At 49.3% G+C, this 27,077-nt stretch overlaps 1 protein-coding gene across 1 annotated transcript in view; it reads right to left on the reverse strand.

Moving 5' to 3' along the window:
- Positions 1-10,741: 10,741 nt before the first annotated feature.
- The window catches only part of Nol10 (nucleolar protein 10), a 44,108-nt gene continuing 27,772 nt past the window's right edge, over positions 10,742-27,077 (reverse strand). The window contains exons 14-21 of the mRNA XM_004642346.2: positions 22,738-22,864; positions 19,470-19,549; positions 19,214-19,312; positions 18,612-18,701; positions 17,023-17,196; positions 15,576-15,823; positions 11,866-11,968; positions 10,742-11,334 (exon numbers count right to left, since the gene is read on the reverse strand). Of these exons, the coding sequence (XP_004642403.1) occupies positions 11,215-11,334; positions 11,866-11,968; positions 15,576-15,823; positions 17,023-17,196; positions 18,612-18,701; positions 19,214-19,312; positions 19,470-19,549; positions 22,738-22,864 (1,041 nt within the window). The 3' untranslated portion in view covers positions 10,742-11,214. The remainder of the gene's footprint in view (positions 11,335-11,865; positions 11,969-15,575; positions 15,824-17,022; positions 17,197-18,611; positions 18,702-19,213; positions 19,313-19,469; positions 19,550-22,737; positions 22,865-27,077) is intronic.

The following is a 27,077-nucleotide window of genomic DNA, read 5'->3' on the forward strand; positions in this document are numbered from 1 at the left end:
ATAAAGTGCTTCCCTGGCAAGCACAAGAGCCTGAGTTCAATCCCCGGTCCCACCAAAAAACAAAATCAGGCAGATCACTATGAGTCTAATCTAGTGCCTGGACCCTGAACGATGCTGAGTTGAATCCCTAAAATACAAAAAAAAAAAAAAAAAAAAAAAAATCAAGTCCAAGTATGAATTGCAATCCCTAGGGTGATCATCAAAAAAGCAAACAACCCCCCCCCTAAAAAAACATGTCCTAGTTGAATAATGTGGCTATTAAAAAAAATTTTTTTTTGGTGGACCAGGGATCAAACTCAAAACCTTGTGCTTTGCAGGGCAAGCACTTACTTCACTGAGCTATCTCCCCAGCCCTATAATTTTTTTTAAGGTTTATTTTATTTATGCATTTAGTACAGAGTCTACAGGGTCTTACTACAAGATGGGACTCGTAGTGATCCTCCTGCTCTCAGCCTCTCAAGCGCTGGGATTACAGGCATGTGCCACCACACCAGTCTCATTCGCTGTCTCAGTGTGCCCGGGGGGCGGGGCCAGCACAGCATTCTGGGGATAGAACCCTGGTCACTGTGCCTGTCTAAGTAGGCGCTTTAGGCAGCTGAGCTGTCTGGTTGGCCCTAAAATTTTTTGATCATTTCCCAGTACCTGGCAGAGAGCTCCTGAGGATCTGGCTTCTCTCCATTAATGAGTCTCTATGCTGGGAAGCGGGGAGCCCTGGGACTCTGGCTGCCTCAGTAGCTTCAGGGTGGGCGCTGGTCCCCAGGAAAACCAGGTCCTGATGGAGCCCTGGCTGAGCTCCTGGGAGAGGAGCATGGAGGGGAGGGCGGGGCCCGAGAGACCGTGGTCAATGGTTTACTGTGCTGGGCCATGGTGCTCAAGCCTCCGTGGACTCTGAGGACAAGGCCAGGGGTTCCCGAGTTGGTGAACACATCCATGTGCCAGGAGGGCAGCCCAGCCTGACTCTGCAGCAACAGATGCCATCTTGGAAGCTGCAGGCCTTGCTCATATGGCCTGCACCTGCCTCTTCACTGTGTCCTGCATAAGTCACGGTGGTGGGTGGCAACCTGGCCCTACGATGCGCATGCACCTCCTAGTTGTTGTCCCACTGGACTGGAGCTTGTGGGGGCTCTGGGGTTTTTGGTCAGCTGGGTGGAAGCTGGGGACCCTGAAGGTGGCAGGCATTTAAATGGGAGGCAGTGTGTGAACTGAATCCTTGAAATCAGGAGGTCTGATGCCACCACCAGGTAGATGTCAGAGAACTGAATTAAATCCCTAGACAGGCTGGATGTGGTGGTACACACCTATAATCCCAGCCCTTGGGAGACTGAGGCAGGAGGATCACCATGAGTTTGAGGTCGGCCTGGGCTACAAAGTGAGTTCAAGGCTGCCCTGCGCTACATTGAGACCCAGCCTCAAAACAAAACAAATCTCTAGACATCCTGTTTGGCATTTCACACGGTGGCACACACCTGTGATCCCAGCACTCGGAGAGGCCGAGGAAGGATGGAAAGTCTGAGCTCGGCCTGGTAGGCTTGGCAAGACTCATCTCAAAATAAAAAATAAAAATGGCTGCAGATGTTGCTCGGTGCCCAGCAGCCCCCAGTCCTGGGGGATGTCCTGATGGGGAGGGCCTGCAGAATTAAATAATGGAATGGCAGATGGAAAGAAATCCAAATGCGTTCTTTTGCCAAAACACTTTTGGAAAGTGGTTGTAAACACTGGTGAAAATCTGAACAATTGTTAGATGGAGTACTCCAGGGCGCTTATGCTGCACCAGTGAATGAGCCGGCAGACACCCAAGTATCTGCTGGCTCAAAGCCTTTCTTCCGGACCACAGACCACCGGGCAGGGCTGTCTGAGGTTTGCTCCATGATGGAAGCAGCCTGCAGGCGGAGCAATCCTGTTGCTGACAACTCCAAGCTTCTGACTCAGAATTTAAAAAGAGAGACAAAGAATTCACGATCTTGTTACAAAACTGTGAGAGGGAGTCTGTGACCTTTGTCCTAGGCAGGGAGAGGGAGCCGCAGAAGACACTAATTTGATAGAAAACAGAAGCTTCCAGCCTACCAGGATCTTTCAGTGCTTTGCAATGTGGAAGGAATTAAGAAAATGTGCTAAACACTTGTTAAGTGTTAAGCTTAGGACAGACCAAAGCCAAGAGTCCCAAATGTCCCCACCTTTTCTCTAACACAGGTGGTAGTGGGACCCTCCCAGCAGACTCCTGAGACAGGGACACACACAGCCTGTACCTTCTGGGAGGAATGGGACCTTAGATCACCTGGAGAGTCAGCATTCTGTCTTGGGCATCTAGGGGTCAGGGATTTAGCTCAGTGGCATAGTCCCTGCCTGTCTTGGGTAACTGAGCATGGTGAAAAACTACGTGTCAGGGAATGCTGCTGTGGTGTGTGGGGTGTTGGGAGAGTAAAAACTAGTAATGCGCCAACTAAAAAACTCTCTTCTCTGTACACTAAAAAAACTGGGAACAACTAAATGCTCTGGGACATACATACATGGAAGGATTGAAAAATTATTCTAGGAAAAGACACACTGTCATGAGTCCCCCTTAAGATCCTCCCTCCCTTTGAACACACTCGTCCCATCGTCCGTGCCACTTCCTGCAGCAGCTCCAGAGTCCTCGCTCCTGACGGCCTTTAGCTGCACTGACCTGGCTGCTGCGGTGTCCTGCCCGGATGCAGCAGGTCTCCCTTTCATGGTCATCTTGGCTTTGGGGAAGAGCGGGAAGTTGCACAACCAGACCCAGTGGCTGAGGTGAATGAGGACACAGAATCATGTCTTTTTTATAAGCCTGCCTTTCTGGTAGGTGGCGCTCAGCAGCAGCGGTCACCATAATGGTGATCCCACCTGGCAGAGACCCTCAGGAAAGAGGACTCCAGAGCTGCTGCAGGAAGGACCGAGGACAACAGGATGGGGTGTTCAAAAGCAGGAGAGGATTTGGAGGGGGGTTGTGGCAATCTGTCTTTTACTATAATACATTTTCAGAATTTAAATCTTCACCATGTCATTGGATCACATCTACCCAAAAATCATGCCAATGAAGTGAACTGGTGGATTTTGAGCACATTTATTAAAATACTTTTAAATCCCTCTGTTTAGCTTACAAAAACAACAGGCTGACAAAAGGGATGACAGAACATTGTTAGTTAGATTTTACTTTTCCTTCTTCTTCTTTTTTTTTTTTTTGGTTCTAGGAGTTGAACTCAGGACCTTGTCCTTACTAGGCAGGTGCTTGTGCCTGGCTAGTCAGATTTTAAAAACAAACAAAAATCTTGCCACAGCTGCCAGGTTCCATGTGTTCTTCCCAGTCTAGCCGCCCTCCTCACCCATCATCATCTGATGAGGTTCCCACCGTCACCTCTGCTGTTCTGGCCAGGATGATCTCTGCTGTTCCTCACACCGGCCTGCCTGAGCCTTAGCTGACTCCATGTCTCCTTCTGGAATATTCTCCCTTCACTCTCCGCCTTCTCAAACCCTGCTGGTGCCCAAGAGCTCTGCCCAGCCTGAGCTTCCTGCAGGAAATCTGCTCCCGTGGTGCATCTGCCCCAGACGGGGCTGTCTCTCCTGGGATCCTGCAGTCCCTACTGCATGCTCTGAACACAGCTTTCTTGCATGTCATCTCCCAGATGGAAGGCTCCTCACCCTGTGTCCCTTGTCTCTCAGCTGAAGTAGCTCATAAATAGATGCAAAATGTATGATTGAGAATAAAAATCATCTTACAGAACCCCAAGATATCCTACTCTACTCAGGGGCTACACTCCGTGCCTGGCAGCCCAATGACATGGCCGAGTCAGCCTGGAGCTGGTGCAGTTTGGATGGGAGGGCCTCAGGCACTGATTCAAATGCCAACTGGGCACATGGCGGCTGTGGGGCTGTTGAGAGCCTCCGCTTGCCCTCTCAGGTATGGGCAGCTCCTGTGGACCCTCCAGGGTGCTGAGCGGCCATCAGAGACCCTGTGGGAGAGGCTGCCAAGGGTGTGAGGCCCTTGGGAGTGCACGCAGGCCTGCTCATGCAACAACTCCTACTCACACGTCAACGCCTGCTCATGCATCATCGCCTACTCACACGTCAGCTCCTGCTCACTCATCAATTGTTCACGTGTTTGAGCTGGACATTGTGCACGCCTGTCATCCCAGCGCTCAGGAGGCTGAGGCAAGAGGATCACAAGTTTGAGCCCAACCTGGACAAAGTAGTGATTTATCAAGACCCTGTCTTAAAACTTAAAAAAAAAAAAAAAATTTAAAGGCTGGCAAAGTAGTTCAGTGTGAATACCCTAGGTTCAATTCCCAGGACAGCCAAAAGCAAAAACAGCAGCACAAAAAGCCAGCCTGTACCTCCTGAAGCCCTGTCCCATTTTGTTCCTATTCCTAGAATCCCTTTCACATAGCTAATCTCTGGGGCCCTGAGCTCCTCCCCATCACAGCTGCCCCAGAAAGCCTTGCACCCTCCAGCCACCTGCTGGCTGACCCCCTGCCCTTCCTTCCCGGAAGCCCTTCCTGTCCCCGCCAACCCACCACAAGGCCCTCAGCCATGACACTGATTCACAGCTGCCACTGAGCCCAGGGGTCAGAGCTAAGACGCAACATTAGCTGGGCCCGGCATCAGAGAGCCTGGGCTGAGACCAGCTCTGCGTCACCCCGGCAGGGCCGACCCGGGATCCACATGGGGAAGGGTTGAGTCAGGCCTGGTTCCACATGCCTGAAAGTCCAGCTCTCTGAGAGGCTGAGGCAGGAAGGTCTCAAGGTCAAGTCCAGCCTGGACAACTTAGTACCTTGTGGCAAAATACAAAATAAAAAGGGCTGCGGAAGGAATTCAGGACTGAAAGGAAATAAACATGGAAGGACTGTTGAAGATAGCAGGAAGGCACTACATAGATCTCATCCTGCCCTGGCTGGTAAGAAGGTGGCAAAAGTTTAGGTTCAATTAGCTCTTCCAGGCAGGAGGATCACAGCGAGTTCAAGACCAGCCTGGGCTACAAAGTGAGCTCAAGGCCAGCCTGAACTGCATAACAAGACCTTGTTTCAAATAGACCAAAAATAAATAAATAAATAAATAAATAAATAAATAAATAAATAAATAAAAAATCAGATCAAAATGCTTACTATGAACTCTGCTGAGAATACAAAGATGTAGAGCGTGGCACCTTCCCAACTGGAGAACCATCACCCTTACTTAGATACATCAGGAATGGGTCTTGCACACATAAGGCAGGGAGCCCAGAAGGGGCGTTCACTCCCATCCAAGAAGTTCCAAATGGAGCTTCTAAACCCCTGGCCTTCAGCGCCTGCTGGCCCAAGATGGCTGTTAGAACTCAGGCCACTGTGTGAAGTTCTAGCCACAGGGAGGCTTGGCCCAGGGGCAACACAGCTGCCTCCCCAGCCACAGGGCTGCTCCGAGACCCCTGGGCACACCTAGGTGACATCATTACAGGCCGCGAGGTCTCCCGGCCCCCACCACTGCCCTCTGCCTTGTGAGACTCCACAGTTCTCATGGCTGCATGGGTGGGATGGCCATCTATCTCTGCAGGAGGAGCCCCCACCCTGGACTCAGCCCCTTCCCATCTGTACCCCAGATTCTCCTCCACACAGGGAGCAGTGAGTTGCAGCCCGGCTGTGCAGGATAAACAGCCTGATTTTCCAAGGGTGGCGGCCACAGGAAGGAAGCCCTGTCGTGCGTGCAGGAAGCAATAAACCCCTGGCTCTGGGCTCTTCCTCCTGGCCCAGAAAGAGAGGCCATGGGGCTTCTCCTGCAGGCTCAGGGAGCCCAGCCCTTTTACTTTATTTTGAGACAGGGTCTCACTAAGTTACTCAGCTGCCCAGGCTGGGTCTGAACTTGAGATGCTTCGGCCTCAGCTTCCCAGAGTGCAGGTAGTACAGACGTGTGCCACTGTGCTGGCATTAGCATGTGCACACGGGCACCTGCCTGGCTACAGCGTGAAGCCAGAGGCACAGGTCGGCACCTGGGCGCGGGCTAGGCTGCACCTGGTGGAGCAGAAGGCCTGAATGTGCTCCTGGTTCCTTAGGGCCTCCACTCCAGGTGCGGAAATTGTGTGACAGCCACGAGTGACACTTGAGTCTGCCAGATGGGTGGCCTGGAAGGAAGTGACTGCATTTCTCAGCCTCCCTGCCCCTGAGCCTCTGAGCTGCTCTGTGCGTGGGGACAGCTGTGTTTCCTGTCCCCAGCATCTCCAAGCCGGAGACCTTCACTGCCAGCATTCTGGGAAAGGAGCTGACTGCTGCACCTTGGTCCAGAGGCAGAGAGGAGTACAGCAGGAATCACGTGAGGCCAGGCTACTGGCTGGCTGGACAGTGGCAGCTAAAATAGCAGAGCCAGGCTGGCGCAGAGGTGCGTGCCCACTATCCCAGCACTGTGGGAGGCAGAGGCAGGAGGATCGCAAGCCTGAGCTCAGTCTGAGCATCTCAGAAAGACTCTCAAAATAAAAGGACCAGGGATGCCAGGGCCAAGGACTCAGGTCCAACCCCTGTACCACTTAGCCCCTCGGAAAGCAGAACACTTCCATGTGTTTAGATACTTTAAACGGCAAAGCCTGGCTTCCCATCCAGCTGTTCCCTGGGCACTCAGAGCTTGGTTTCCTCAGCCTAGCCATTGTCATGGGCTGGTGTTGGCTGCCTGGAGCTGGATTCCAGCTCGGCACCTCACTGCTCCAGTATCCGAGTGACCTCCGTCCCCCTCCGTGTTGCCCAGCGTCCTCATGAGCACGCCTTCTTGCAGTGGGCTTCTCTGAAGAACAGCCCAGCTCATGCTGTAATTCTCACAGCCGAGCAGGTGGCCCGTTCTTGCCCCGCCCACAATGCTCTGTCACCTCTCGTCATCTTGACCTCATCTTCCAGTATGAAATTTTAGTTTTCTATCAAAATTCACTCGAGTGCCTTTTTATATATTTTTTTTATTTTTGTGGCCAGCTCAGCCCACCCTGGGGTCAGGGCTGGCACAGCACATGGTGCCGGGGATCAAACCTCAATCCCTGTGCGCTTCCCTAAGCTTGCCTAAGCAGGCACTTTAGACTACTGAGCTATCTCACTGGCCCTCCAGAGTCTTTCTGAGACACTATGTTCTGTGTCGCCCAGGCTTGCTTCAAACACATAGCAGTCCTCCTGCCTCAGCCTCCCAAGGCTCTGTACAGTGACAACCAACCTGAGTCAAGTGAATGTTGGCGACATGAGCTGACCACATGAGCACATCTTGGAACCTGCCACTGCAGGACAGCTGCTGAGGGGCTGTGCAGCTCCCAGCCATGACAGAAACCTGTAAAAGAAACTTTTCCTTAGCATGATGGCCATGCCTTCGAAATATGTGTTTTCCCACCAAACCTATTGCCATGGTTACCCTCTTAAAACAAGCTGAGACCTGATGGGCAGGGAGAGCCCAGGGCTAATTACAATAGTGCCTTAGTTAGCTGCCTTTCTTCTGAGCATTTAATGGACCTCACTCATTAATTTCCACAAAACCCTCTGAAGTCCCGAGGGGACAGATCCTCTTAAACCCATTTTACAGATGCAGACACTGAGGCCCAGGTGGGTGAAGTCACTTCGCCACTAACTGGCAGCTTTGCCACAAGCAAGTCTAGGCCGGCCGGGCTCCTCCTGCTTCCTCAATGTCTGGAGACGCAGACTCCATCCTGGATGTGGAAAGCTCATCATTAAAGGATTAGTGCTCCCAGAGCCCGGGTCAGGGAGCCCAGGCCTCGAAGCCCAGGGCCAGCTGGACCAGGAGGCTGTGCAGGCAGCCGGGGCCTGGGGGGCCCAGCTGACACTGAGTGCCTGCTAGGAGGAAGAGGACTCTGAGGGGGAGGACAACCAAGCATCTGCGCGGGCGCTACACGTCGGCCCAGCTTCCTGTTGAACATTTTTAACACAAGGAACCAGGGGCCTACACATCCCGTAGGTGGCACTGGAGCCATGGAGAAGGCGACACTGTCCCAAGGCAGAGAGAGGAATGAAAGATTTCAGAACTCCTGGAGCTGCGCATGGTGGTGCATGCCTTGCGATCCCAGCACTTGAGAGGTTGAGACAGGAGGATCATCGTGAGTTTAAGACCAACCTGGGCTACAAAGTGAACGCAAGGTCAGGACCTGGTTTAAAAAAAAAAAATGTCCTGGAGACATCAGCTTTCCAGTGGGCAAGGGTGAGAGCTGCAGAGACCACAGTCGGGGCAGGAGTCACGGTGCTCGCCTGTCATCCCCACCCTAGGGAGACTGAGGCAGGACTGTAAGGAGTTCAAGGCCAGCCTGGGCTACACAGTGAGCTAAAGGCCAGCCTGGGCTACCCAGTGAGACCCTGTCTCAATGAACCAAAAATGAATGAATGAATGAAACTCAAGGCTACCAGGAAAAAGCTGGCCTAGAGCCAGCCCGACAGCTTTGAAGTTCCAAAAACAGGCTGTGGAGGGCAGGGTGGTGACTGCCTCCTCCCCTGAGATGCACAGCCCCAGCGCTCCCAGGCAGGAAGTGAGGGGCACAGGCTTCTGGCTGACCTCGGGGACGGGCCTGGATTCCATACCCTGTGGCTCCAGCCCCTGCCGCTCCAGGTCCAGGCCTCCACACCTCTGACAGAGAGGACTTCAGAGTCATCAACAAACACAGTTCTCCAGTCCTGTGCTTGCAATGGCCGGGGTACTTGGAGCACACAGGTCCCCAGAATAGACCCTTTAAATATGAACTGTCTGGAATTTTTAATTGTATTAATTGAAAATTTACATGTGAATAAAATTACATTTAAAAATAAAACCTGCCAGGTGTGGTGGTGCAGGCCTATAATCCCGGCAGTCAGGAGGCTGAAGCAGGAGGATCACCAAAAGCTTGAGGCCAGTGTGGACGACAGGGACTTTAAGACCAGCCTACACTACAAAGTGAGACAAGAAAAGGGAATAAAAGTTATTAGGCTGGACTTCTCCCTACATGTTGAGATATGTCACTTATATCTCTTGATATACATCCAGCTACTGCAGATACCTAAATAAAGGCAAATTCCAAGTATTGAGCACTTCCACATTTTCCCACAAAGAAAAAAATGACAGCAATTTGTACATATAGATTTTTTAGGAACATCAGAGAAATAATCAAATATTTACACATTGCACTTACTTATATATAACACAAAAATTATTCTTTTCAGGGCTGGTCAGATAGCTCAGTGGATTGAAGCACCTGCTTAGGCAGATACAGGGACGGGGGTTCAATCCCCGGCATGCCATGCCGGGCCCGCCCCTGCGGCACACTGAGATGGTGATTAAGACTGGGCATGGTGACCTGCACCTGTAATCCCAGTGCTTGGGAGGCTGAGAACAGGAAGGATCACTACAAGTTCCATTTCTATAGTGAGACCCTGTACTAAATACATAAAAGAAAAAAAGAATTACTCATTTTAGTATCTTGTGTCTTCTCCCAGAGTTCTAGGTGAATTCTGTCACTCAGATCCCACTCATTTACTTTGGACTTCACAACTTCGTGGCCAGATGAAGTCAAGTTTAAGAATCACTTCAAAACCCAATTAGTCAAATAAAACAGCCAGGCGGGTTCGTATGCACTGCAAGTTTAAGGCCCTGCAGAAACTTTTAAAATGTTTACAAGGCCACAGCCACCCTGGGCTCGCAGGTGTGGCCCCCATAACTGCTGTCCCAATGGCCTTTAGGGTCTTCTCCTCACGCTTTTAGCTTAACCCCAAGTAGGCAGTTAAATAAACTTTATTATATAAAATACTCTGATGTTATACAAGAATGGGGCACACTTTCCTGGGAAGATGTGCACCATGTGAGTGGACTACCACTGTGAAAACGAGTCATGGTGCAGCATGCCTGGGGCCATCAACAGACAGGGTCCAACCAGGTGTGCGCACTGCTGTGTGCAAAACGGAAAACCTTCAGGAGCCCTTGATGACTCAGGGTCACTGTGACAGGGACACCTCCTTGCCCAGTAGAACAGCAGGGAGAAAGGCCATGAGCCAGGCCTCGGGACCAAGGACTGTCGTGGGCCATGATGCCTCCAGGAGACGGCTGCTGTGCAGAGCGGCCTGCCCGGCTCCATGTCCCTGCATGCTTCCTGTTTCCAGAGCCACCTATTGAGCACTGAAGGCCACTGGGGAACCACAGTTGCGGGGACAGCTGTGGGGCAGAGAGGGCCTGCAGGGGCTGGCACAAAGCAGCATATGGCTGGGCAGGGAGTGAGCCGGTGACTTAGCACTGGGGACCGCAAGGCGGGTGCGTGGGCACACCCTAGGAATGGCTGGGTCAGGAGAAGGGAGTTGTCCATGTTCTCAGACCCAGCCTGGCAGTGCCACTCTTTAGGGCCCCAGAGAGGAGCAGGACTGAGAATCAGGGGCCACATGGCCCAGGGTGAGAGTGGGCTCCTGGCTTCAGCCCCTGCACCGTCACCAGTCGCAGGCAAGCGGAATCCTTCCTTCCTTGGGACCAGATGCCTGCTGGCCTTGAGGGACACAGCTCTCCTGTGGACAAACGCCAGCTCACAGGCCACTGGGGGACAAGTGACCCATGCTGTCCCTGCCTGTGGGGTGGCAGGAGGGGAGCACGAGAGATGACTGCCACCGCAGCCCCGCGCTCAGGCATCTACTCCAAGGCTAGTACATTGGGCAGCCTCACTCCATGGTGAGGAGCTCAGCCGGTCTCCAAAGGCACCTCTGAACTCGTGCCTGAAAGACTGCAGGAACCAAAGGTAAGTCTCATCCATTCAAGGCAAGGGTCTCTCTCAAAGAAGTCGTTGAAATGAAAGTATTTATTTTATGAACGTCTCCGCCAGCGAGTTTCTCTCTAATTGCACCTCCACTGAAAAAGCCTATTTAATCTCCTGCCAAGTGGAAGGAATAAGCTGTCGCTCCCACTTCTCTTTTACTGCTATAACCATTAATTTGCACGGCTGGTATAAGAATAGTTCTAGAACACCCCAAAATAAGGGGCAAGTGAGCCCGAGACGATGCCCCAGCATCCTGGGTGGGAACCTGGAGTGGCAGGTGTCCCCGGCAGCTCTGTGGGGACAGTAGCAGGTACCACAAGAAGGGTCAGAGTACAAGTGTGTCCCTGGTGTGGGATGAGCCTTCAGCTCAGTGACTTTTGTGCATTACTGAAACAGCAGCAGGTGACAGCATGGAGAAGGTGCTGGGCACTGGTGCCCAGCAAGCACCTGCCCATGTGTCCATCTGCCTTCAGTCCTCCGTCCATCCATCCGTCTGCTCAGGGGAATGGGCGGCCTCGGCCACGCCGGGAGCGCAGGTGGCCGGCAGAACGACGCAGCTGCCACCTCTCTAGCCGGTGCCGCTTCTCAGCTTCCTGCCTCTGTTTCTGTTGCTCAGACTGAAAGAGAAGACAGGGTGAGGACACCAGCAGGGAGGTCACCTCAGGAGACAGCAGCACTGAGACAGCAGCGGGGACCACAACACGCCTGCCCAGTCCTGGTCCTCAGGGCCTCCAGGGCTGGGTCTTCTTTTTTCTAGAGCTGGGAGCTGAGCCCTGGCCTCACCTATGCTGGCCAAGCAGCCTAGCATGGAGCAATAAATGTCTGCGGCTCCATTCTAAATTTCAATCTGAGACAAGTTGGCTGGCCTCCAGCTTGGGATCCTTCTGCCTCAGCCTCCTGGACAGCCAGGACTACAGGTGTGCACCATCACTCCTGTAAGGAGTATTTTGTATCCTCAGGAGGCCAGCACTTTGGCTTTACAAAGCCACACTGGGTACAACCACCAATGCCCTGACACTTCAGCTACCAAGATCACCATGGCTCTGGGTGCCAGAGGCCTTCAGGCAGGGTCACAGCTTCCTCTGCGAGATAGCTTAGGACAACAGCCAAAGCTGACACGTGCACACACCGATGCTGGAACAGCTTACCTTCTTCAGAGTGAATGTCAGCTGCTTGCTGCCCACGCTGGTGTCAGCCACACTCAATGTTCCATGTTTGGCTTCCAGTTTCAACCGATCCTCAAGGGTTTTGCTACAGGGAATTTCACACAGCGATGTTAGATGGGTGAGTTAGGACAGACTGCAGAAGTCTCCCATGCAGGCACGAACACAGAGACTGCTCCTCCAACCACCACAGAGAGAGTGCAGTGACAACATGGCTACGCCCACCATCTTGACACCCGCTCCCTGGAAAGCGCAACCCATGACGATGCCTCAGAAACCAACTGCTGCACACACGGGTATCCAGTACGGAGGAGGCAGTGACTCTCTCTTACCTCACTAAAGCATATCTGTGAGGTCAAACGCAAGGAATAACCTACCCCCCCTTTTTCTAGAGGTGGGGGCATGGTCTTACTATGTAGTCCAGGCTGGCCTTCAATGCCCATTGATCTTGCCTTGAGCTCTAGAGTGCTGCGACTACAGATGTGACAGGAGCAATCCATTTCTGAAGCCTGTGATTAACTATAGTGGGCAGTGGTGTGGCAGAGCCCAACATTTTAAACTTAAACCATACACAAGCAAATTTTTATTTTATTTATTTTTTATTTATTTATTTATATTTATTTGTGTGTGTGTGTGGCCAGCTCAGCCCACCAGGGGGCAGGACTGGCTGGCATGTGGTGCTGGGGGATCGAACTGGGTCCCTGATGCTTTGCTAAGCTTGTTCTAAGTAGGTGCTTTAGACCACTGAGCCATCTCACCAGCCCGACAAGCAAATTAATAAGCCAGATGTAGTGGCGCATCCCTGTAATCCCAGCACTTTGGAGGCTGACGCAGGAGGATTAGTTGAGTTCAAGGCCAGCCTTGGCTACATAGCCAAATCCTCCCCCCTGCCCCCCCCCCCACCAGGAATTGAACTCTGGGCCTCACATTTGCCAGGTTATATCTTGTCTCAAAAAATAAGAAGCACCTGCTTAGGCAGAACACAGTGGCTGAGGGTCGATCCTTGGCGTGGCATGGCATGGCATGCTGCACTGGCCCTGCCCCCAGGGCACAGGAGGCAGCAACTGAGCCTGGGAGTGGTGGTGCACACCTGTAATCCCAGATCTTGGGAGGCTGAACACAGGTAGACCACTACAAGTCTGATCTATGCAGTGAGACCCTGTAGACCTTGTACTTAAAAACAAAAACAAACAAAAAAAAAAACAAACAAAAAACGAACAGAGATACAGATTGTAAATATAAAGTGACCTAGAAGCATTTGGAAAGCATGACCAAGAAACAAAGAGAGCTTCCCCTTTGGAGTGCAATATATCAAAGAGACTAGTCAAAGTCTGAAAGGAAAGACTCCTGGGAGAGAGCGGGCGAGGCTGGATGCGTCCAGGTTCCCCGAAGCGGTGCTGCTTTGCTGTCTCTCAGGACAAGCTGCCGGGCTGGTGTGTCAGCTGTTCATGCCACAAGATGAGAAGAGCAGGATGGTCACAGTTCTTTGAGGTTCAGCCTGGAAACCTTAATTTGCTTTTGGTTTGGTTATCCTTTTTTTTTTTAATCTTTATTTATTTAGTACAGGGTCTCACTATACAGCTTGGACTTATAGGGATCCTCCTGTCTCAGCTGCCCCAGCACAGGCGTGTGCCAGCACACCTGCTGCCTGCAGGTGACATGCACCTGTGCAACTAACCACCCTCGTGTGCCCCCGTAACGATGTGTAACTAACCATCCTTGTGTACCCTTTGTAACGATGCTACACTTGATACACAATACTTTACTGCTACAGTAATGGTTTTGTTATGAATCAGAACATTGGCCTTTTTTGGTAAGTTGCTTCAGAGGGGAAGAAGTGAATTATGCCTAAAGATATATATTTTCAGTAAGTTTAAACAGCGCTGACTCTTAAAAGAAAGGGCTAAATCAACAGGGGAAGAAAAAAGGAATCTACACAAAGAAAAAAATCTCAAAACTGTAAAATATATACAATATAAAAAACATAAAAAATGTAATTTTCTATTGTTTCTTCCCACTCAAAATCAAGCCAACCAACTCTTCCTTTCCTTACACCCAAACTGGGTGCGCCTTCTTACTGCGTGAGCTGAAAGAACAGATGGAAGTTTTTAAAAAGGCTGATGTGAAATGGTGCTCTTACCCCTGAAACTCGATCCTGAGAGCCAGCCCTAACGGCACTGCTGCTCGGGGGTCCAGAGGAAGTGATGCCTCCCCAGGTCCTGAAGCCAAAGACACGGGCCACAGGGAGCATGTGGCAGCAGGAGCCGTGGCCAAGGCCCAAGGATTGAGTGACAGCGACCACGTAGGGCAGGTGGCGTGAGTGCAGGGAGCCCCAGGGTTTCCTGTCAAGGACAAACACGGCCAGGGCCCCAACTCACATGTAAACTAAAAGCCTCGACACCAGTCTCTCCTCGCTATAAACCCTGAGCTGCGCAAGGGCGGGACTGGGACAGCTCTGGAGCCACCCCGACCAAGCAGGACGGAGGGTGCTGGTGTGGGGGGAAGAGACTTGGAGAGAGCACTGCGGGAGACAGCTCCCCGGCAGCAGCTGACTTCCTCGCTCTGCGGCTGCGGCTCCCCATGCCTGTGCAGACTTGCTCGGCTGTGTCCCTGGAGGGGCTGGCTCCTGCAGTGCGGCAGATCAGAGTTGGGACCCCAAGCTTCGACATGACAGTGCCTGGTGCTGTTTAAAGGCACCTCAGAGACACCCTGGTGGCACACATGCAGGGCCCAGCTCCACCCCATGGGGTCAGGTCTGCAGACAAGGGGGCCTTTCTAACAACAGTGAAGCCAGGCATTGTGTGCAAACTCTGAGACAAAGTGAACACTACAACAGCAATCTTGTACCTATCATCCCAGCACCCAGGCAGCTGAGGCAGGAGGATCCCCTCAAGCTTGAGGGCAGCCTGGAGTACACAGCAAGACCCCATCTCAAACAGCAACAACGAACAGAACAAAACAACATGCAGCATTTAAAAAGTTGAGGGTGAAGTTGGACTATTCATGCAGGAAGTGGGGTGCTCTCCAGGAAAAGACCTAGTTGGTAAAAAGGCAAGGAAAAATAGCAAAGGAAAGAAAAAAAAAAAAAAAACGAAAAGACAAAAAATAACCCACAAAGGGAAAAAAAGGAGTAAGCTACAAGGGGAAAAAAATCAAATCAGGTATTCATAGGTGGCCCCAGAAAGCTAAGTGATTACTTCTTTGCGACATGGAAATATACACACCGCAATTTCTTTCAATCCTGTCTGTGCAATGGTGTCGGGCCTGTGAACCGCGGCTCGGGAGTGGGATTGCAAGGGACCCAGCCAGCGAGGGGCGGCCAGCGCCAATAGGCACTCTCTACTCACCTCGGCACTCCAGGGCTGTGCCCATGTGCCACTGCAACTGGACTAGACTTCAAGGAGTTGTTTAAAAATAAGCAAAGGAAGGACTAGTGTATGTGTTTGAGGCAGAATCTCACTATGTAGCACAGCCCAGGCTGGCCTCTAACTCAGATCCTCCCCCTCAGGCTCTCCCGTGCTGGGATGACAGTACACACCACGGTGCCCAGGTTACGCTGGTGTTTAATAGCAATGTTTTCTTTCTGCCTGCTCTATGCTCCATGCTCCACATGCTCTCTATCCCTCTGCTACATCACCCTGCCCACAGCACCACCCTCCACAGAGGAGCAGAGCTGCAGCCATGTCTCTACTCACTTCATCAGCTTTTGCTTGGCAGCTGACTCCTGGAAGCTGCGGAACTCCTCCCCTGCCTTGATCTCATAGAACTGGGGCTTCAGGACGGCCTGCTGGTCCTCCCGCCGCTGTTCCTGCCGCCGTGCCCGCTCCTCCTGCTGCAGCAGCCTCCGCTGCTTGCGGACCTCAGCCACCCAGGCCTTCTCATCGTCGGAGCTGGCCGAGCTCTCTGCGTCGCTCGGCCTGCCTTCCGGCTCTTCCTCCTCTTCCTGGAATCGAGAGGATTCACACTGAATCCTTGTTTTCTCCTCACAGCACTGGGGTGTGAGAGTACACGCTCTAGCCACCCTGAAGAAATGCCCACTCCAGGGGACAGAGACTACGGTGGGTTCACCTTAAAAACCTTGTTTTAGTGGGCCAGCTAGATAGCTCAGTGGACTAAAGCACCCGCTTAGGCAGAGCACAGTGGCCAGGGTTTGATTCCCCTGCATGCCATCGCCACCAACGTACACTGAGAATGTGATTGAGACTGGGCGTGGTGGGGCACCTGTAATCCCAGCATTTGGGAGGCTGAAAACAGGAGAATCACGAGTCTGATCTGTGTAGTGAGACCCTGTACTAATTTAAAAAAAAAATCCTTTCAGTAAAGGACATGCTGCTTAGAGCCACAGGACAAGTGTGCTTGAAGCAAGAGGACATTCTGAGGGTGATTTGTGGTAATGTGTCTTTTACTGTAATTTTTAAAACATTTAATCAGATTTTTTGTGTGTCAAACATTGACCACAATTGTGTCAAACACATGACACTGAGTCCTCATCCACCTGATTCGCCCAATATGACCCCATGTGACTCCTAGCTCCTCCCCAAAGTTACAATGACCAGGAAAGGAAGATTTTTTTTTTTTTTTTTTTTTTTGCGGTGCTGGGGATTGAACTCAGGACCCTGCACTTGCCAGGCAAGCGCTTAGTCTACTGAGCTATCTCCCCGGCCCCTGAAGATGCTTTAAGCCATTTAGGGCATTGAGGCATCCAGGACAGCCTCAGGACAGAGGACTGAGGACAAGACCCTCAGGACAGAGGACTCTAGCGCTGCCTCAGGAAGTGGCAAGGACGATGGAATGACAGTCCTCAAAGGCAGGGGAGGATGCTAAGGGGACTCATAGCTGTTTGGTTTTTACTGCAAAACATTAAAAAAAAAATTAAATATTCACCAAGATTTTTGATCACACCTCAAGAGTCAAACAACTAGGATGGAATTAAATATAATTCAAGTATAATCAAAGGGTGGCCAGGGAGACAGCTCAGCAGCACAGTGCCTGCCTGGCAGGGGCAAGGTCCTGGGTTCAGTTCCTAGGACACACACAAAAAAGGAAATATTGGCCCATTAAGTATAGTCAAAGGCTTCTGCTTCACATTTTTTGACCATTAATGAAACAGTGGCAAATTCTAAATGACAAAGAGCACATTACTTTTTCAGGAAGTTCTTGTTGTTCTAAGAGTTGCAATTTCTTTTTCCTTTTTTCACTGATTTTTGAAACAAGTGGATTCAAAAGTCTGAATTCTTCACTTTCTTCATCTACTTGGAAGTCAGGGTTCTCAAACATAACTTTAAATCGATCATCAGTGAGAATATTAGGAAGGCTCTATAAGGAAAGAGAAAAAAAAATTAATATCAGAACAAATCTGACTAGGGAGACAGCTTAAAAAAAAGCCACTCCTATTAAAAACAAGTAAGGTGTACAGGTATAAATTATTAACTTCTCACAGAGCTGGGATTCTCAGGACAGAAGAGGCCAAGACAAACATGGACACTGCCATCTGCAAGGTGGCCAACAAGCCCAGTATTTTGCAGTCAACATTCACATGCCTATTTTAGGTTAAAAACATCCTTAGGAAAATTTGTTCTTTTTGTATCTTACTGCATCTTACCGTACTGATTAAAGATGCAACCACATCTAATAAGCAGCAGGGAGTAATGTTAAAGTGTAGTTGGTTATTTCAGATTTTTCTGAATTTGAAAGAAGCAGGCCACATGGCTTGAGATGGGCTCGCTTTGCAGCCCGAGCCTCAACAGAGGGCAGGCTCTTCCCAGGCTGTGGAAATACTTCCCCCAGGGCAGCCAGCTTAAGAAAGTAAGTAGGCTCAGGCCTCACTCGGGTCTGGGGTGGTTTACAAGAGTCTGGTGCATTCCCTGCCATGTCAAAGCCCACGTGCACGTCAAGGTTGCCAAAACTGTCCCAGACAGCAGTGGCACAAGCACCTGCCCAGCCTGCAGCAGCCAGTCCCCAGCCCTGGCCTTCAGGTAAAGAGGGAGAGGCAGAGGCAGAGCCTGGCTGTGTCAGCACAGAGACAGGTGTGGGGACAGGTGCTACTCGGGGAGGAGATGAAGCCAGCCCCTGGGCTACAGGGGCCCCATCTCTGGGCTGAAGCCTCAGCAAGTGTGGGCAATTGGGCCAGATGCTGGCTCCCACTGCATCTTGGCTGCCTCCCCCAGCTAAGGTCTTTATTTTACGTGAAAATAGTTAAGGAATAAGTTACCACACTGGCTTTTAGTAGTGTTAGCTTTCTTTTCTCTTTTATAATATAGGGGACTGAGCTAAGGATCTTGGGACTGAGTTGCAGCCCTAGCTTTTTTACTTTTTGAGATGGAGTCTTACTAAGTCACCTGTGCCAAGGCTTGGGCTGAACTTGGGACTCTTCTGCCTCAGTCTCCATAGCCTCAGATTCACCAATGACCACACCTACTGTGTCCAGATTTCTGAACTGAAACTGAGCTCTGATAGCAGTGTAATTTTAAGAGAAACAAAGGTTAAAAAAAAATAAAACATATATATTTTTTTCACTGAAATTTTAACACCTCCTTTTCCTGGCTAGAAGAGTATGCGGTGGCTTTCTTGGTATATTTTCTATTTCCCAAACTTCCCTCATCCACTAAGGGCAGAGAATGGCAAAAATACCATATGTACTTGTCCACCTCCTCTCCCCCCCAAAAAATCACAGAAAGATCTAAGTGATTATCCAGAAATGCAAGTGTCCTCTGCCTTCTCCAAAGTCTTACCTTTGCTTTCTTTTTCCATGCCGACCTTTGTTTCTCTTCTTCTTCCTCCATTAATTTGAGAGCCAGTTCCTTGTTAACTTTTGGCAATTTCTAAGGAGGGGAAAGGCTGTAATATGGTTCTCTGCGTATTCTTTCTGCCAGGCAAGGAATTTCCCAGCCTGGAGATAACTCCATCTTACTTTCCCCCAGGAGGACACAGGGATGCTGTCACCAGCGCTGCATCGCTGGGCATCTCGTGCTGATGACAGGGACCTCAGAGGGACTGGAAGGCTAGAGAGCATCTGTGGCTCTACCCTGGGCACTGAGGCTGTGTGGGCCACACAGAGCCCGGGTCTGCCTGTGCCACCTGCCCCCAGTCCCTGAACTACAGCCCACGCAGAACACCAGGGGCTTCCTCCGTGAGTGACTGCCTGTCTCCAGCAACACCATCACCAAGTTTCTCCCAAGAAAACTTTAGAGCATCACCCTCCAGAAACAAATATAGCACAAATATAAGTAGAAGATGTGGACACATGAAGGAAAAGGAGGGCACATCTCTTCGGAGTAACATACAAAGTGGAAACCAATTACTCTTCTTTGGTAAGTTTGCAGGTGCTACTTACCTTTAACTGGACCCGCTGCGCACGTGTCTCTTCTATCTTCTGCCGAATTTTATCTCTCCTGTACTCTTCATAGGCAAATGGGTTGACCATCAGTTTGACCTTTTCAAAATGGAGCAACAAATGGTAGGCAGCACACACATTATCTTTGGTGGGTCAGAGAGCAGAGCTCCCTCTGTTGAGTCTGAGGAAAGCGTGAGTGGCAAAGAACAGCCGCAGACTGCTCGCCAGTCACCCCGCAACACGGCTTCCCGCTCACCTTGTGATAGAGCCTGATGTCCATGAAAAACCCATGCATGTAGGCCCGCAGGAAGGGTGAGCCGATGAGGTGTGTAAGCCCTGGGGGGAGGGATCGAACAGAGCAGGGCCTTAGCAAGGCTGCAGAAGACCGCTTTTCTTGGGGAATGATTTCATTACAATCAGATTTCACTTTGGGGTAAAAGGTAGGGATTAGAATTACTAGATTTCCACATCTATGGAGCACATTTAATCTGCTCCGTTAATACCATCTTCAGTGGGGCATACTGGCACACACCTGTAATCCTAGCAGCATTCCAGAGGCTGGGGCACGAGAATATAGCTCAAGCCCACACTGGGCAACTTAATAATTTAGTGAGACCCTGTCTCAAAAATAATTTTTTTATTTAAAAGCTAGAGATACAGCCCAACACAAAGGTACTAGGTCCAATCCCCAGTACTACAAAAAAGAAAAAAAACAGGTTGGGGCGTAGCTCAGTGACAGAGTTGCCTAGAATACATGAGGCCTTGGGTTCAATCCCCCAAACACTCACAAAGAAAGCAGTATCTGGGATCCAGAGTAAATGTAACTTATGCTGCCCAGGGGGAACTGGGGAGGGAGGGAAGTGAGGGATGCAAGGAGAAACATCACAGCCTTTGTTTCCAAAGACAAAAGACTTTGTCACAACAACAATGCTGAAAGGACACAGCCTTCCCAAGAAAGAACAGCTGACACTGTACGCCCCACATATTAACACACTTATGTGCGAGGCCCACATTATCCTCATACCCCTTCATCACCGCCTAATGAAAGCTCCCTGCCATCAGGGCCGGGTATCTAGCCTGAACATGCTCCAGCTGGCTTGAGCTGCCGGTGGCACAAGCGTGGCTATTGCCTCAGGTGGCCCGTCCACAGCAGCACGAGTGCTGGGCCCTGCACACTGGCAGAGGGAGATGCGGCTCCCTGCCCACACTGTATGGATACGCTCCAGACTCGGCCAAGACGAGTCTGCGAGGATCCAACATTGTTAAACACTGGTCTAAAGTCTGAAGGACTAAGGGACAGTGGTGATGCAGCTTCGCTTCTACCCTAAAGATAAACTGCTTAGGAGGCTTGTACTGAGGCAGAAATGTACTGGAAAATGACAACCATGGTTCACGTCATACTAAAAGGTATTAGTAATACTCATAAAGACACCTTGTAGTGTAGGTGCCATCTTACTGTGAGGACTATCTGTATAGATTTTTTTTTTTATGGGCAATGTGATTTCTTTAAACAAAATGTACCTAAACTAATCACTTTCTTCACCCTAAAAAAATTAAAGAGACTAAAAAAAAAAAAAAAAAAAAAAAAAAAAAAAAAAAAAAAAAAAAAAAAAAAAAAAAAACAACCCTACTCAAAATACACTAAAGGTAGTTGTTTAAAAAACCCAGAGGGCTGGGAGATAGCTCAGGCGAATAAATGATTGCCTGGCAAGTGCAAGGTCCTAAGTTTAGTACCACCAAAAAAACTAAAACCAAAACCAACCAAACAAAAAACCACAGAAACTTGGTGTGGTGGGGCAACTCAGATCCCAGCATTTGGGAGATGGAGGCAGCAGGATGCTGGTAAGCTGGAGGCCAACCTGGGCTACACAGTGAGACCCTGGCTCAAAAGCAAAACAAAAAACAAAACCTCTAAAAATAACCATGACCTTCCTCTTCTGGCCGAAGGGCATGTGGTGGTGCGTGTGCCACAGGGGCACGATCAAAAGCCACACTGGAGACACCTGAGAGGGCACTGCAGGCGGAAGGCGCCATGTTGCCCCATGGCATACACCAGTCACCTCTCCAGCAGGACGCAGAGCCTCTGTCTTTACAACACATTAACTGAAGAATTAATTCTGCCTGGATTAACTATGCTATGAGACAGGTTATAAATGAGGTTTCAGAACCGCTCAATTAATCTAATTAGTATGTGAGTATTCTTTTAATAGTCAACTGCTACTTTCATCTATTTGTTCCAACTGGGCTGCCCAGACTTGTGGAGAACGGATCCCTGTGCGTTCCCACTCTCCATAACTTACCCGGCCCGCTGCCAGCAACTGAGCACAGTCGCTGGGTCTCATGGTCGAGCCAGACAGTGCGGTCGCCTGCCTCCCCCTGCCTCAGCTTCCCTCTCCACAGTGGGATCCTGACATGGCAGTGTAAACCTGGCAGACAGGAAGCTCTGCCCTGGTGCTTTATTTGGAGATGCTTTTAGTCTGTGACCTCTGCATGGAAACAAACTACAAGCTAGCTCGTCCCCTGAGCTATGCAGCCAGTGGTCCAGTTCCAGAGCCTTCTGGCTTGGAGATCTTGCATGGACTCCACGGGTTGCTACAAGCTGGGCCATGGGGTCACTGCGGCCTGTGTTAGAGACTGGGTAAAGCAGATGTGGCAAGAAGGCAATGGTGCCCTGAAGAGGGGGCCCAGCAGAGGTCCTCAAAGATGAGTGGAGGCTCGGGGCGCCTCCTCTTGATCTTTTTGGGGAAGAGGGTGGTTGAGACACAAAGTCTTTTGCTATGTAGCCCAGGCTGGCCTTGAATCACAGCAATCTTTCTGCCTCAGTCTCCCAAGTGCTGGCAGGACAGGCAAAAAAACCACTTTTCTTTATAAATGGATGACCTTAGATATGTGTCACAATGACGGACAGCTGAGTAGCACAGAAGCAGAGTATTCCTAATTCAGAATCCAGTGCTGCGCAGCTGGAGACAGGTCTGAGTGTGCTATCTGCTTAAAATGTCTTGGATTAGAATGCTCAGGTGGTATTCAGGGTCTTTTAGAGTCTGCAGTTTCAGTCTACAGATTCTAAACTTTTGATTAAGTCTTTCATAAGCAAACCTAAAAGAAAACCAGAACCTAGCTAGTAGCAGCTTCTGAGGTATTCTCGCCTTACTCAAACAGTGCTTGACAAAAATCACTGCTTTTTTTTTTCTTTTTTTGCGGAACTAGGGATTGAACTCAGGCCTTGCACTTGCCAGGGAAGTGCTTATTCCACTGAGCCATCTCCCCAGCCCCCTCTGCTTCTTAACAGCCAGTTCTGGGCACACAGCTCACGTGCTATAAGAAGTGTTCTTGTTTCAGATGCAGAACGCTCAGGAGGCTGAATTTGCCTGGGCCTTTCTCTAAGCAGATAACAAACCTGAAAACTTACCATTTAATAGCTGATTTAGCGGAAAGATTCAAAAAAATCAGAGAAAATGGTTTAGCCATTTTAGTGTTCAGAACAACAAGAAATAAAATAATTTTATAAACATCATAGTTTTTACCTAAATTTTCAAGGTCCTTCTTGGTGACAAATTTGTAATCGTCATACACTGTGCTCTCTGGATTTTCTTCTAATTCTTCTGTCAGGTTGTCCAGGAAAGAGCACCAGCGGGGCGCGGGGCCTAGCACCTGCAGGTGTTCAGCGAGAGGTCAGCGACCTGCACGACGGCAGCCACGACACAGCCGCAACACCGCTGCACGTCCTTGAGCCTCACTTTCAGACTTATTTCTATTAGGAGGATTGAAAAGTGACTAGAATATGTGTGATGAACAAGTGAATAATGGAAAAGAATAAACAAAGCAGGGGGGAATCTAGGCAGGAAAGGGAAGAATTCAGTCTGGACTAGGGCGATGACAGTGAGTGTTCTGAGACCCGAGGCCCAGCTCGCTCTGTCCCTACCTGCTCCCGTGTGCTGGAGCACGGAAAGCATATTCACTACACGAGCTCTTGTTTTTATATATCTATATCTATATCTATATCTATATCTCAACCATAACAAACAAAAATCTAAAATGAGAATTACCTTTTTTCAAGATTTTCACTGATCAGTTGACAATTACACTCTGCCCTGTAAGGCCTACTTCATTTAATTCATTTAAAATTAAAGCTGTAGACATTAGTTAATAGCACTGCCTTTTATATTCTTGAAATTTGCTGACAGCTTAAGATTGAAAGGGTCCTCAAAACGTATGGATAAGTGGTAACACATGCTAACTGGCTTAGTGTAGCCCTTCCACCATTACAGGATACAGGTACACACTCACTTTTTGCCAACTAAAACTGAACCACCTGAATTCTGTCCAATCATGGAGTTCTTCAGACCTGACCTACACAGTGGCCAGCACTCATGCATCACTGAAATGGAAGACTCATGAAGGTGACAGAACAGAATTTATGACCAACGAACAGAGCCATGAAGAGTTAGGCTCGTAATCCCACAATCCCAGGTGGGCACTTACGCTACTCAGTTATCTCCCAGGCCCAATCCCACAATCCTGAGAAGGCTGATTACTGGGTGTGTCTTACTGTTGACCTCAATTTTCCTAGCACGGATGGCACACCCATTGCAACAGCGAGCCTGCTGCTAGGACAGGACACATGGGATAGGATCAAGCAGAACTCCCATGGATGATGGACTGGCTTGTTTTGGGAGTGATTTATACATGGGAAAAACCCAAATATCATAATGGGAACTTGTAAACCTGGCCTAACATTTTTGGAGAAGGGTAGGTAGGAGGAAGATGGTTATAACAAAAGGGAAGAAGTCCCAGTTAATTCCCTCTCCAATGAACAAAGAGAAGAGAGCTGTCAGCTCTGGCCAGCACTATTCTACCTGATGAGAAAGGCTCTCCGGCCCAGCAGAGGCTGGAGCTCGTGAGCAGGAAAACCAGGTTTCATGGGCACAAAGCGGCCTTGGGCAGTTTCATCTTGGGGCCATCTGTGTTACCTTTCAGAACAGAAGCAAAGTCTCAGTATACTCAGGGGTTGAACTCTAACCCACAAAAGACAAAAGAAAAGTCATTTTTAAAAAGTCAGCATAGGGGCTCAGTAGAATAAGCGCTTCCTGGGCAAGCGCAAGGGCCTGAGTTCAATCCCCGGTTCCGAGAAAAGGAAAAAAGAAGTCAAAGTAGAACAAAAGGAATTGCTGTGACTTTAAGCAATTTTAGGATAGTAGCTAAAAGCCAACAAATATTTCTGTGCGATGCTATTACCCTGAAAGCACGACACTGAGCCCCAGACAATGAGTGTAGTATTCTGAGGGAGCTGGGAGCATAGGGGCTGCAGGAAAGGGTGCATGTGGCCCAGGCAGTGATGTGGGTGAGGAGCTAAGGCTGCGCCGCTTCAGGGAGCACCCTTCAAGAGGCCTTCGAGTGGAAGGGATCGAGTGGATGGATCGGGCGTCTTCATGGGGAGTGGGAACTACATCCGCCTCAGTCTGAAGTGCATTTCCAGCACCTCTGACAGTGGCTGCCAGGTGGACTGCTCAATAAACAGCAAACATTTTCTGCTCAGACAGAAAGCACACAGGAATTTCTGGTACTTGAGGTATATAATTGAAAAGGTCTTCTTTGGCAAAAGTATTTTTAGATTTTAGATGGTCTAACTTTTCTTATTAAGGTAAAATCATTCATATACCCATATATTAACAAGGCTGTTCAGTGGAAGAACACATCTGAATCGGGGTCAGTTCTCTGTCAGCTGCTCTACCACAGGAATTCTGATTGTCTTTAACAGAAAACTACTTGTCTGACCCTGAGGCCAGTAAAGTGTGCGATGCTCAAATCCCTCATAAAATAGGATTTGCTGATAACCTCTGCCCATGTCTTGCATGCTTCAGTTTTAAATCATCTCTAGGTTACACATATACCCTATGTACACATTTACCCATTTCAGTACAAATGCGATTTTCCCCATATTTTCAGTCTGGCTGATGAATCTGTGGCTTGCACACTGCAGGGAGGAAAGACTGCTGTGACAGGGGCTCATGCAGTGTGCGTTCCGACCCCCTTGGGGATGAGCAGTAGGAAAACAAGCTGCCACACAGATGGGACTCTGCAGCCCTGTCGTGGCATTCTGGGTACTCCCTGCGATTAGTGACCTGGGTTTTAGTGGAACTGTTCTAAACTGCCTCTCAGGAGACAAGTCTAGTTCCAGTAAACAATCTGTGCCGGCAGGTTCATGTCATTACATTTTATGGGAGGAAATATTTCCATCAAAACCAAAATTAAGTCTAGCACTTGATTTCATTCATCATATTTCCCCAGTTCCTTTTCAGAGACAAACATCACAAGCATAGGAACAAATGGAAACAACCACGTCCACAGGCACAGCTGCAGGTTTTACCTACACCAGGGCTCCCCATGGGGTAAAAGAGTGGTCAGCTTGGCCAACAGGAGGGCACAGCTCTGCCTGATAGCCTGTCCCCGCTGCATGCTAATGTGTAAAAAAAATCACTGTCTTCATGGCCATGTCGTATGTTAAACCTCAAACAATCCTTAAAAATCCATGAATATAGGCCAGGTGTGGTGGCACACACTTATAATCCCAGAACTCAGAAGGCTCAGGCAGGAGGATCATCACAAGTTTGAGGCCAGACCAGGCTACACAGTATGTTCAAAGATAGCCTGAACTACACAACAACTCTATTTTGGGGCCAGGGAGATGGCTCAGTGGAATAAGCGCTTCCCTGGCAAGCACAAGGGCCTGAGTTCAATCCCTGGTTCTGCCAAAAAAAAAAAAAAAAAAAAAAAAAAAAAAAAAAAAAACAACAACTCTATTTTATTTCAACCCCTCATGGATATAGATATATAGATATAGATATATGAATTTAGTTCTTAGATTTTAGGTTTTGCAACCTGAGGAAAAGCTGGAGGTACAGCTTAGTAGTACAGTATGTGCCTGGTGTGCTGAGCCCTTGGTTCTATCCCCAGTTCTGGGGGGAAAACAATCCAGGTTTTCTATATGTGGTCATTACTGTTAAGACTCTACACTTTAGCCAAGCCCATCATTGTTTACATTTTTAAGTAATGGTACCTTAAGAATTTTGTTTCAGGAAACCGGAAGCTTGTTCTATTTTAAAATTTTATTATCTGTTAATAACCTTTCATTCCTAAAGTCAAAGGTCAGTAAAAGTAGAGCAGTGAAATGTGATTCATCTGATTGTTACAAAGGGTTAATGGCAATCCTATCAACCATCTACATGGGAATATGCAGTCCTCCAAAAGATCAAATAATTCACATCCAAGCTAGGTGTCATGGATCACATCTATAATCTTGGGAGGCTGAGGCAGGTAGATCGCTGAAGTTCAAAGCCAGCCTGAGCTAACAGTGAGTTCAAGATCAGCCTGAAGTACACAGCTGGTGGTGGCACAGGGACTGGATCCACACCTGTAACCCACTTACTTGATCACTGAAACAAGCTGCAGCCCTTTTAAATTTTGGGGACAGGGTATGACTAAATCATTGAGGCTGGCCTCGAATTTGTAATCCTCCTGCCTCAGCCTCAACAGCTGGGATTACTGATATACAACACTGTGCCTGAAATATACTTAATTTTAAAAATCAAACTTGTCACATATTTTGCTAACAGACAAGATCATCTAGGCATGAAACAACTTACAGCTCCGCTGGAGGCTTCAAACTCAGAACTAACTTAGCAGCATTCCAAACTGACTTTTTTTTTTTTTTTTTTTTTGGTACCAGGATTGAACTCAGGACCTTGTACTTTCCAGGCAGGTGTGTGCTTACACCGCTGAATTATCTCCCCAGCCCTCTAAACATACAGACTTGATATTCCTGCTACAGTGAGGAATTGGGGAAACTGTGTTACTGTCCAGGAGT

Source organism: Octodon degus, unplaced genomic scaffold, assembly GCF_000260255.1.
Source record: "Octodon degus isolate 3935 unplaced genomic scaffold, OctDeg1.0 scaffold00151, whole genome shotgun sequence".
Taxonomy (NCBI): domain Eukaryota; kingdom Metazoa; phylum Chordata; class Mammalia; order Rodentia; family Octodontidae; genus Octodon; species Octodon degus.